The sequence below is a fragment of the Micromesistius poutassou genome (assembly GCF_964030765.1).
Source record: "Micromesistius poutassou genome assembly, chromosome: 10".
Taxonomy (NCBI): Eukaryota; Metazoa; Chordata; class Actinopteri; order Gadiformes; family Gadidae; genus Micromesistius; species Micromesistius poutassou.
This window is the reverse complement of record NC_140280.1, coordinates 1,261,992-1,274,328: the sequence shown is the minus strand read 5'-3', so window position 1 is coordinate 1,274,328 and position 12,337 is coordinate 1,261,992. Positions and strand designations below refer to the sequence as shown.

The 12,337-nt window shown below is 47.4% G+C and overlaps 1 protein-coding gene across 1 annotated transcript; it reads right to left on the bottom strand.

The window, feature by feature from the left end:
• Positions 1-213: 213 nt before the first annotated feature.
• Positions 214-6,914, bottom strand: LOC311354131 (hepatitis A virus cellular receptor 2 homolog). Its single transcript, XM_084473930.1, has 7 exons — positions 6,870-6,914; positions 4,143-4,332; positions 3,293-3,444; positions 2,123-2,248; positions 1,277-1,374; positions 877-976; positions 214-320 (listed from the first exon to the last, which is right to left on the bottom strand). Exons 1-7 carry the CDS (start codon positions 6,907-6,909, stop codon positions 247-249), a joined length of 780 nt encoding a protein of 259 aa, XP_084330056.1. The 5' UTR covers positions 6,910-6,914; the 3' UTR covers positions 214-246.
• Positions 6,915-12,337: the final 5,423 nt, after the last annotated feature.

Genomic DNA, 12,337 nt, shown 5'->3' with positions numbered 1-12,337 from the left:
GCGTCTCTATGTTTTAGTCAGTGGAAAGTGAGGATCCTTGTCACTTCGTCTTTTCGAAGAGGGAAGGACTGGTGTCCTTAGGAATCTTAAAAGCAATGACGAGTGTCCCTTAACGAACAATTTTACTTAATTCAAACGATCGTTATAAACTGTCCTTTCTATGAGTCGAGTTTGTTCCTGTGTTTTAATGAGTTACACACACACCGCACACACACACACACACACACACACACACACACACACACACTACAAAGAGTTGTCCTCTAGGTCAGATGGTCTCCGTCGTCCAATCCACTGTCTCTGCTGTGACCTCATCAATCCTGAGGATCAAAAAGCATCAGACATTTCAGTCATTGTTCTTTTGACAGTGTGTGTGTGTGTGTGTGTGTGTGTGTGTGTGTGTGTGTTTGCCTTCATTATTTGTCTCTATGTACCCTGTGTACGGCTGCGTTTTCTGTGTTGTATGTCTGTGTATTTGTGTTTGTTTGTATGTGTCACAATTATTCTTTGTGTGTGTAGTGAATGTGTGTGTACGTTTATTTGTGCAGGTGAGCACTGTGTATTTGTGTGGGGTGTGTGTGTGTGTGTGTGTGTGTGTTTGTGAGCACTGTGTGTATGTGTGGGTGGGCTCGAAAGTGTGTCTCAGCATGTGAGAGTGTGTCTGTATTTGTGCATGTGAGCATGTGCGTCTGTGTTTCTAGGTAGTTGTGCATGTGAGTGCGTGAATGTGTGTTTGTGGGTGTGTGCACGTGCAAGTTTGTGTGTGTGTGTGCATGTGTGTGTGCTCCTTATTTGTGCATGTGAATCTGTGTACAAGTGACTGAGGGTGTGTGAATGTGTTTGTCATTGTGTGTGTGTGTGTGTGTGTGTACTGACTGTAGCCAATAGTAAGTAGTAGTGCAGGTATGAAGATGATGAAGGACGCTCTGAGTGTGTTTCCTATGAAGCTCCATGGGCTGCTCATCCGGAGGTCTGACTGCTCCAGGACAGGAAAACAAAACCAATTACTACACAATCGTCTCCTGTTGACGGATGATGATGATAGATAACAAAAGCAAAACGGAACACCCGACACGTAACACAGCGTGGATCTAATAAGAGGTCTAGGTCAGAATTCGGTTTCAACAGTTCCTCATGACTAATGTATCTGACTCGGATGCGTATGTCTTACAAAGAGAGGGTTAAGGACTTTATAAAAATGTAATAAAAAGCATTCGGCTCTTTAGTCCTAGCGATGGCATTGTGTTTCATCCAGTGCACCCCGAGCTGTCCGTACCTGAGGTCTCTTGACAACAGCGACCACAGACTCGCCCACGCTGTCCCACGCTGTCTCACCACTTCCTGATTCCTCGGTTGCCTCGGTAATCGCGTCGCCTAGCAACACAAAAACAAAGTAGCCATTTCTTTAAATGTGTCAACTTTAAAAGAAGAGACCTATAGTGTTATTGAGTCTGGAGGGTGAAACCATTCTATGTTTACTCAATATTATACTTTTTTTAAAATATTTAAAGCTTATCAATATTTTTTTATAGGCAAATCTAGCAAATGCGAACAATTCCATCTTTATTCAATAAAATGTCTGTACGTCAGATGAAGTGGTTCTCTTGTTTACCACAGTGAACCGGGTGAACTAGGTTAGCTTAGATTAGGCGTCTCAGAATGTACCAGACAGGGATGTCCCCGGTGGGCGCGTGACGCCTGCTAGGTTGATCTAAACGTGATCTATCTCCAGGTAGGGCTGCTCGATTTTGGAAAAAAATTAGAATCACAATTTTTTTTGGTCAAGATTGAAATCACGATTCTTCAAACGATTCTTTTTGAGTTTGAAAATAAAATGCGTTTAACTTGTCTTGAACAATCAAAAAAAACAATTTTTTTTTTTCTTTTTTTCAAAAGAATCGTTCCAACTCGATTTTATTAATTTGGAGATCGTTTGACCCAGGAATCGAAATCGTGATCAAAATTCGATTAATTGCACGGCCCTATCTCCAGGGTAGCTATACAGTCGCTTTTTACATATAATTATAGCTCATGGTGTCTAATCAACATCACACCTGTTGGTGACAAGTTGTAAAGTAAGCATTTTATAGTAGAGGCGTTTAGCAAAATATCAGAAACCAACCAGACTGATCCGTGATCCATTGCTCTGGACTGGTGGACTCAACAGGATGTGGTTCTGTTGGTCCCGCCTCCAGCGGAGCTGCGTTAGTGGAGTCTGTGGAGCTGTCAGTCAGGACTGGCTCAGGGGCTGAAGGAAACCACAAAACACACCGGTCATGAACCACATTTAACCATAACCACGTCTTCTTAAACACACACACTCGCGCACTCGCTCTCTTTCTCGCTCTCTCTCTCTCTCTCACTCTCTGTCTCTCTCTCCCCACTTCTCTCCCTATCTTTCTCTCGCTCTCTCTCTCTCTTGCTGCTCTCTCTCTCTCTCTCTCTCTCTCTCTCTCTCTCTCTCTCTGTCTCTGTCTCTGTCTCTCTCTCCCCACTTCTCTCCCTATCTTTCTCTCGCTCTCTCTCTCTCTTGCTGTCTCTCTCTCTCTCTCTCTCTCTCTCGCTCTCTCTCTCTCTCTCTCTCTCTCTCTCTCTGTCTCTTGTCTCTCTCTCCCCACTTCTCTCCCTATCTTTCTCTTGCTCTCTCTCTCTCTCCATACAGGGTTCTACGTAAACATAAAAATGACCTCACGGCACACAATAGGGATACACATGCAGTCCGTTAATATGTAAGGGTATAATCTGATATAATGCATACAATACACTACATGGCTTCTTTGTTCGATGTGTACAGTAGCATTTTATGTCAAGAACGCCACTCGATGGTGTTCTTGAATGTCATTATTGGTACGTGAAGCACAGCCGTAGGAACGAGGCGCTCACGCTGAGTTCCGAAGTCCTGTGCTTCAAGTACCGATAATGACATTCAAGAACGCCATCGAGTGTAAGATTGCAATTCAATAACACAAACCATCTTCATTATCAACAGTATTGTAAAATATTTTCATATTGTGGGTTAATTTGCCCTCAAATTCAAGCTTTCTGCCCGAGTTCATCTCCATCAGAAAATAGTTCCTATAGTAACGACAGCCGACTCTTGGTCAGTTGAACGTTGTTATGGAAACTAGGCTCATGAAAGTAGTTTCGGCTAGTTAGCGTAGCGATACTTTCTGTAATTAGGCACGATCTTTTTTGTCCGTTCTTTCACCGGGCATTTAAACACGCTCGAGAGCGGGAATCGACCAGTCGGAGTGCTTGCTTAAACTTAAGCGTGTCATTGAATTGAATTGACCTTCCGTAATGATGAGGTGAACTTGGTATATGTGGTCGTTGAACAGGCCGGGGACCTGCACCCTGCAGTGGTAGAAGCCAGAGTCGGCCTGTGTGCTGTGGAGGATGGACAGGGAGACGTCCCCCGCTGAGGCCCCCGTCTGCAGCCTGTACCTGAGGGAGCGGATCACCAGGGGTCAGAGCGGAGCTACTGGTGGAGGCATTCAGTATGTATGTGGTCCATTCGTCCCTCCGTCCCTCCACCCATCTGTCCTCCATTCACCCCCCCCCCCATCACGCCACCTACGCATCCACCCATCTCTCCGTCTACCTTTCCACCAGTGGAAGTAGGAGAAACAGCCTCCACCCCTCCCTCCCTCTCCCTCCACCCCTCCCTCCCTCTCCCTCCACCCCTCCCTCCCTCTCCCTCCCTCCCTCCCTCGTCCACCTTCCCATTCATCCACTCATCTATACGCTCATCCGTCCAGCCACGCCCCTGTCCAGCCATCCGTCAACCTCCTTTATCATCCCTCCCTCCCTCCCTCCCTCTCCCTCCCTCCATCCCTCCATCCCTCCCTCCCTCCCTCCCTCCCTCCATCCCTCCCTCCCTCCATCCCTCTCCTTCCATCCCTCCATCCCTCCCTCCCTCCCTCCATCCCTCCCTCCCTCTCCCTCCCTCCCTCCCTCTCCATCCCTCCCTCCCTCCCTCTCCCTCCCTCTCTCCCTCCCTCTCCCTCCCTCTCTCCCTCCATCCCTCCCTCCCTCTCCCTCCATCCCTCCCTCCATCCCTCCCTCTCTCCCTCCATCCCTCCCTCTCTCCATCCCTCTCTCTCTCTCTCCCTCCCTCCCTCCCTCCCTCTCCCTCCTCCTACCTGTAGGAGGCGCTGTGTGTGACCTGGACTCCGTTGGTGATGAGCAGGGTGTTGTGGCAGGTGAACAGCGAGGGCTTCCCCCGACCCCAGCACACCCCGCCTCTGCTCTCCGGCTCCACGGCGCAGGGCAGGGTCACCCGCCGGCCGGCCACGCCCACCACCGTCTCCGTGGCAACGGAGAAAGAGGCGGCTGGTAGGTGGGTGGGAAAAAAAAAAAAAAAAAAAATGCATTTTAGAGAATATTAGAGTCGGGGGGTGACCTCGGGGTGACCCCGGGGTGACGTAGCAGTCCCGCTACGTCACAGCGGGATTTATGGGGGGTCCTCCTCCTCCTCCTCGCCCCGGGAAGTTTTGAGCGTCAAACTTACTTACTTTCCTTAATTCTGATGGATTTTTATGCACCATTTGAACCTTTTCTGCATCCATTTATGGTAGACATGTCTTTATTTTTGCGTGAAGGAAAACAAACTCGAATAGGTTCTTAGGCCAATGTCAAGGCCAGTCCCCCCCCCCCCCCCCCCCTCCCCCCATACACAATTCATACACTGATTTCTGTTGGAAGACTCATTGCTCGTTGGCCGGAAACGGAAAGGCGGGCTGTTTACGTTTGGTTGTAGTCTTTTCGCTCGGTTCCGTCTCAACAGTAGGGCTAGAACCGAGCGAAAAGACTACAACCAAACGTAAACAGCCCCCCTTTCCATTTCCGGCCAACGAGCAATGAGTCTTCCAACAGAAACCAATGGGATTTACAAAATGCGATAAAATAGCAATCAAACACGACAGAAACTGTATTTCACTACAATACTTGATTTGGAACATCAACAAACACCACTAACCACTCTGTGAGTTGCACATTTCTGAAAACAAACGTTTAGGATTGTTCAAAATACCGGAATTGTCCTTTAACTTACCCATGTTTGTCACTAAAGCTGACCCCACACTACAAGATAAATGTCCCGATATCGTGGCCGATTTGCCCCTTACGAGAATCGGGGTGGCGTTCCCATGGCAGCCGAATCGGGACGAAAATCGGCCAAGATTATCCTGTCTGCCGTAGTGTTCTAAGATAGAATCTCATAAACTTAAGACCTCCCGACCTCAAAATCGGGGTTATCCAACATGTTAGATATTTTCGGCATGTTGAGTGTGTAGTCAACATAATAGCGACGCACGCACACACAAACACACGCGCAAAACACACACACACACACTCGCTGACCCGAAGGTGCTCCATAATGCCAAAGCGCATTCAATTCTCACTTTTCAATTTTCGTTTCCAAATATTTATTTAAAAACGAAAATATCTGTTTTAGTGCGTGTGTGTTAAATTAAATGTTTTTATATCTTAAACAAATTCTGTTGCAAATAGGAGGCGCTCAGCATCAATATCCTAACTAAAAAAAGTAAGTCGGCCAACGCAGACACATTTTGCAGATTGTAAATTGACATGAGACATTGTAAACGTTCACAATCCTGCTCTATGCTCTGTGATGTTTTGTTTATCAGCATTTCTATTAACTTCTGCGAGGCGCATGAAGCGGTCATGTAGATCGGTCGTCTGCCCGTCTATTGCGCGTATCACACATGAGCAGATCTTGCACACAACATCAGTCGTGTCCCTTGGCTGTCCTATTTGTTGTTGATATTTGTTGATGTTGTTATTGTCATGCGTGTTCTGGTTATTTGCGCATGATTAAACATGAGTCTTTATATGGCGATAAAACAAAGCTTTGTTGCGTTTTTTTTTCCTTCTTTTTGAAGTGGGGATCGGGGGTGCGCCAACCCGGTTGGGACGTAAAGGGGGTGCGCAGGAAAAAAAGTTTGGGAACCGCTGCTCTAGATCTACAATCTCTTGTCTCTCGGTCTCTTGTCTTGTGCTGGATGACGTAGCCTACACGGCCGAGAATCGGATAAGATTATCCTGTAGTGTGTGGTGTTCCGTCTTGTGTTCTAATCTTATATATGATCGGAGAGCAACAAATTGGCTGCGATTCTCGTTATGTGTGTGGTGTACTCCGACTCAAAAATCGCATAAGATAAAAAAATCGTGTAGTGTGGGGCAGCCTTTAGCCGTTTTCTTGGAATACCCCTCTGGCCTTTGAGATGTTTTAGTTGTTTGTTTTTACATAAACACTTGTACGTGGCCTTTGACAGCTTTAAGACAGCTCTGTATGTATTCCTGTCATTGTACTGCTGCTACAGATGCTACAATATGATATTCAAACTTTTGACTGCTTTCTTTAATATAAACATAACACAATACTTTTACTTTTACTTTCAGTACTTGAGTAGTACATTTTAAAATAAACTACTTGGCAATACTTAAGTACAAAACATTTTGAATACTTTGGTACTTCCACTTAAGTGGGGTGTTTAAAGAACACTTCTACTTCTACTCATGTCACTTTTTTGATACAGTACTTGTACTTTTACTTAAGTCTGGGTCTCTAGTACTTTATACATCTCTGGTTATGATACACAAAGGAGGAATGGTTTTCATCCATCCACCGTTCCATTTCTACGCATTCTGTCAGGGTCTGCATCCTTCTCTGAGCTGCTCAGAACTAACCATTCATACGTCAGGCCCTGTGCTCAACACATGCTCAGCAAAGTTATCGTTGCGTCCGGGACTGTCTCACTCCATCTCTGATTAAAAAGCAGCTCTCCTCTCTGAAAGGTTGGTATAAGTATTAGTGTTAGGATTAAACCTAACTAAACCACACTCACCAGTCAGGGCACAGAGGACGGGGATCAGGGCTGACAGCATGGTTACTTCTGATTCACGGAAATGACAGACAGACAGACAGACACTCTGACACAACGCGTGGTCAGCACGCAAAACTGACTTCCTTTTTTGGTGATATTTATAGAAAACTGACAAATTTCTGCTGACTTGCAAGATCACCACAAGTGTTGGATTTATCCTCCTTGTTTTTCTCTTTTAATTCCTTTAGGACATGCGTCATTCTCCTGAAGGTTCTGAAGTTTTTCTGCTCTCCCTGCCTTGTTTGAAACTGATTAGGGTTAGGTTTAGGGTTAGGGTTAGGGTTTTGAGTTTACTTTAGTCTTCTTTTGTATTCATTTTATTTTATTCTTAAGGTTTAGTCTTTATTTTGATAATTGTGTTAAATGTTAGAATATTGTGTAAGATGTGTCTCAATTTACCCCATCGTTTATTTTGATCCATCCAAGCATAAATTCAGCATGTGGCAGATCTTTTTGTTCTACTCTTCATCACACTAATAAAATAAAAATATCACCGTGGATCTTCCAAGCATCCAAGCAACAGAAATTCTACGTTTTACATTTACATTAGGGGCATACAGCCGACGCGTTTATCCAAAGTGACTCAACAATAAGTACATTAGTCAGAAGAAAACGTACGGCTGACACAACTGATTGGTCAACCCAAAGCCGGCGGCGTCAGCGTTTGCAGCGGTTTGGGGGGAAAAACCCAGACGCTACTCATTTATTATTTATTTGAGACTGGTCATTACGATTTCATCACCCATGCCGCTCTAGTCACAGCAACATTGGTATGTTAGATATCTGTGTTGTTAGAAACGTAACGTCACAAACACCATTCATCCTAACCCGCCGTCGTGGATGAATAAATGAGGATGTTGTTTCAAATTTATTTCCAGAATTTGGGGCTCTCTTTTTTTTTTAAAGGATTTTCTTGAAATCAAATGTTTGATTAGAACATAATCCGTGTTGGGTTTTGTGTCTCACGAGGAGCTCGGGGGGCTGTATGTTTCGTGGCACAGACTAGTCAACGTGAGCCCTCGCCCACTAGATGGAGACGCAGCACAGAGTCCTGAAGCGACCGCAACATACATGGAGCGTCTCTCTCTCCATCCCTACCCGGTCCTTCTCTCTCTCTCTCTCTCTCTCTCTCTCTCTCTCTCTCTCTCTCTCTCTCTCTCTCTCTCTCTCTCTCTCTCTCTCTCTCTCTCTCCATACCCGCCCCGTTCTTCTCTCTCTCTCTCTCTCTCTCTCTCTCTCCATACTCGCCCCGTTCTTCGCTCTCTCTCTCTCTCTCTCTCTCTCTCTCTCTCGCTCTCTCTCTCTCTCTCTCTCTCTCGCTCTCGCTCTCTCTCTCTCTCTCTCTCTCTCTCTCTCCCCCAACCCCAGTTCTTCTCCCTGCTGTAGATGCGGGACTGATTGTTTTCTGCTGACCGTTAATATTTAGTCTGATGTTTGTCATTGACAACAATCGAATGGGGGAGGGAGGAGGAATGGATGGGTGAATGGATGAGGGATTGGCAAATGAATGAATGAATGAATGAATGAATGAATGAATGAAGGACGCCTTGCCCGGTGTGGAACGCAGCCCGTCTACAGCCCCGGGACTCTGAGCGTGCAGCAGGAGACGACGATGATGAAACCTCCTCTTCTCGTTTAGAACGATATCCATCTGGCACGCAGTGTGTGTGTGTGTGTTGATAGTTATCTGTGTGTGTGTGTGTGTGTGTGTTGATAGTTATCTGTGTGTGTGTGTGTGTGTGTGTTGATAGTTATCTGTGTGTGTGTGTGTGTGTGTGTTGATAGTTATCTGTGTGTGTGTGTGTGTGTGTGTGTGTTGATAATTGTGTGTGTGTGTGTGTGTGTGTGTGTGTGTGTGTGTGTGTGTGTATGTAGGCAGTTATGTGTGTGTGTGTGTGTGTGTGTGTGTGTGGATAGTTATCTGTGTGTGTGTGTGTGTAGGCAGTTATATGTGTGTGTGTGTGTGTGTGTGTGTGTGTGTGTGTGTGTGTGTGTGTGGGCGTTCGCATTCGTGTGTGTGGGCGTTCGTGTGTGTTTGTGTGTGTGTGTGTGTGTGTGTGTGTGTGTATACGTGTGTGCGTGAGGAGGTTTTTGCGTTGAATAAAGCTCTACCGTCTGCCGTTGCACACACACACACAGAAACAGGACCACATGTATTTCTAAAACCCTGCAATTCCTGTAATCATGAAGAAAGGTTCGGTTCACCTTCAACAAATCAGACACACAGCACATCATTACGGCTGTTCTCTGCACTCAAGGTCAAATCTCTGTGTCAACGAGATGGCACGGTGACAGGGCGATGCACCGTATTGTTCTAGAGGAGTGTGGACGGAGAGCTCTGCTTCGGACAGCGATCCACTTTACTGCACTACCTCTCGTCAACACAATGTCAGACTTGGTTAAGGTCGATCGGTGGACGGCGAAGCCAAAAATCAATGCGACTCCGTCCATCCGTTCTGTTTATCCTCCCTCTCCCTCCCTCCCTCTATCCCTCCCTGCCTCCCTCCCTCCCTCCCCTGCTGTCCTCCCCTCTCCCCTAAACTCCCCTAAGCTCTCTCTCCGTTTTTTTTTTTTTTTGGAAGTCCACAAATAAAGGTGTCTCACGTCCCTGTCCGTCAGAGTCGGGTCGGAGGGGAAAAAAAAAAACACTGACGGCAGCTCCTCTCTGCGTTACGCCTCCTCTCTGTCGTCGTTAAACCCACGGTGGGTGACTCAAGATTCGCTCGGCTGAGGTTCTCGGCCCCCCCAGTGTCGGGGCAGTTTGGCTCCATCCCCCCAGACGCGAGGAGGAGGCCTGCTTCTACCCTTGGTACCTTACGGAAGGAAGCCTGGCGGGTGGGGCACGGTGTGATGATCCCTTCCCCTCTGCTTGTGGCTTTGGCCGGGGGTGTGTCAGGAGAACAGGAGCCGCACCTGACTTCATTTGCTCCTGATGACAGATATAAGAGGGCTGGAGAACTCTGGAGAACTACCAAGTACGCGTACTACGTACTCGCGGACTTGGGAGTACGTACTCGGCAAGTCCGGACTTTCAAGTACAGACTTCCGAGAACGCGAGTACGCACTCTGCAATTGGAACAGCAGCGGACTCGATGATGCATCCTGGGATATTTAACGGTCCCAAGTCCACACGAGTCACCTCCGATGCGTCCTCGGTAGAACGGCCTCATCGAGAACACATCGAGAACACTTCCGGGTTTTACGACAGTACTCGCGTACTCGCGGACTTGGAATTGGAACAGTGCTTGGGCCACCACTGATGACGTTTACCGAGAACGCAAGCAGTACACGAGTACACACGAGAACGCGAATTGAGAAACGGCTTCAGTCTCGCTCTCTCTCTCCTCCTGGCAAGAAGGTTTTCGGTTTGGTTGGGTTTTGTTAGTTTTGTTTTCACTTGGTTATTATTTGCATATGGTCCACTTTCCCACACCCAGGCACTCACCACACTACTGATACTGCTGACTTACAGATTTCACTCGACACAAAGTTTTTGTGGTGTTTGTTATTAGTTAAATAAATTGAATCTACTTAAAAACCTTTTATTATTGTGTGGTCTCCCATATTTTTGTCTTGAATCTGAGCCGCTCCGTGACAGCACCTACCTTGTGAAAGTGGGTCGAGGAGAAGAACCAAACAACCTGCTAGCATCACATGACAACAAAGAGAACAACCGGCCTTGTGTTCTTATTCACTCGTGGACGTCACTGCAGACGTCCTTCAGCCACCGTGAAAGGTTCCTAAACCCGGGGAGCGCAGTCAGCACTACGCACTACGCGTCCTACTGAACTGGGAAAGACGCACGCCGTCACGTCTGCCGCCACGTCTGCCGTCGGCTATTCTGGAAGGTTCTGTAAGGCAACGTTCGTTGGCTCGGATTAGAGCCGCTGCTCCTCTGCTTAGAAAGGAGTCAGTTGAGGTGGTTCGGGCATCTGGTGAGGACGCCCACTGGACGCCTCCCTTGGGAGGGGTTTACAGGTACGACCGGCGGGGAGGAGACCCCGGGGAAGACCCAGGACCAGGTGGAGGGATTATATCTCAACACTGGCCTGGGAACGCCTCGGGATCCCCCCCCCCGTCAGAGCTGGTCAATGTGGCCCCGGGAGAGGGAGGTCTGGGGCCCCCTGCTTGAGCTGCTGCCCCCGCGACCCGACCCCGGATAAGCGGATGAGGATGAGGATGAGGACGTTCGTTGGTTAAAAAAGAACCGCTTTTGTTTGTGCCGGTGTGTGAGCTCAGAGCGAGGTGTGTGTGTCCATCGGCTCCGGGGGTCATAGAGGAGGAAGGATGTGTGAATGAGTGCCGGTGAAATGGGAATACTTGATGGTATTGGAGGAATATGAGAAAGCAACCGAACTGGCAGCTGAATGTTATGTGAAAATGGTCATGGCTATTTATTGATATTTTCTATATTGATTACAGCTCTCTCTCTCTCTCGCTCGCTCCCTCGCCCCCTCTCTCTCATCTCTCTCTGCCTCTCTCTCCGACCCACGCACACGCACACACACACACACACACAAACACAAAAAACACAAAAAAACACACTACCATGCTTCAGTTCTGTCTTTGCTTTTTTCAGTTCTTTCTTTGCTTCCTCTCTCCCGTCTCTCTCTCTCTCTCTCTCTCTCTCTCTCTCTCCCCGTCTCTCTCTCTCTCTCTCTCTCTCTCTCTCTCTCTCTCTCATCTCTCTCTCTCTCTCTCTCTCACATGTGCATGATAATAATTGGTGAAGGCAGTTTGCACCCTGTATGTATTTCTTCTCTAAGCCTCATGCATGCCGGGGTGAGTATAGATACATTATATATATATATACGCTATAGGTTTGTATCCGCCGGTTGTACACCTCATTAGTCTCTGTGCGGCTTGTTTTCCGCTCCACGGTGTTTGAATTATACCTGGTCACAGTGACTCATTCTTTATAGCTGCACTATGTCCCACAATGCACTGCTTTCTTTGTTTGATTTCTTTTTACTTTCACTTTCTGGTAAAAAATGCCATTTTGAGATAATGGTCCTTTTTTGTTTCATATTCCTTGTGTCTTTGGCATGGCCCGCGTCAAGGCACGTCTGTCCACCGTTCTGTTCGTGACCTCTAACCCCGGCCCTGTGCTCGGTACGCTGCGTCATCGGGACGTCAGCTCACTCGTTAGGCGACCGCCGACTCTAAAAGTGTTCAGGGCTCAGTGTCTGACTCACCTGTCTGTCTGAAACACGCGTCATCATAACCCTCTCTCTGTACCTGTTTCTCACCTCTCTCTCTCTCTCTGTCTCTCTCTCTGTCTCTCTCTCTGTCTCTCTCTCTGTCTCTGTCTCTGTCTCTCTCTCTCTCTCTCTCTGTCTCTCTCTGTCTCTGTCTCTGTCTCTCTCTCTCTCTCTCTGTCTCTGACCTCTCTCTCTCTCTCTGTCTCTCTCTGTCTCTGTCTCTGTCTC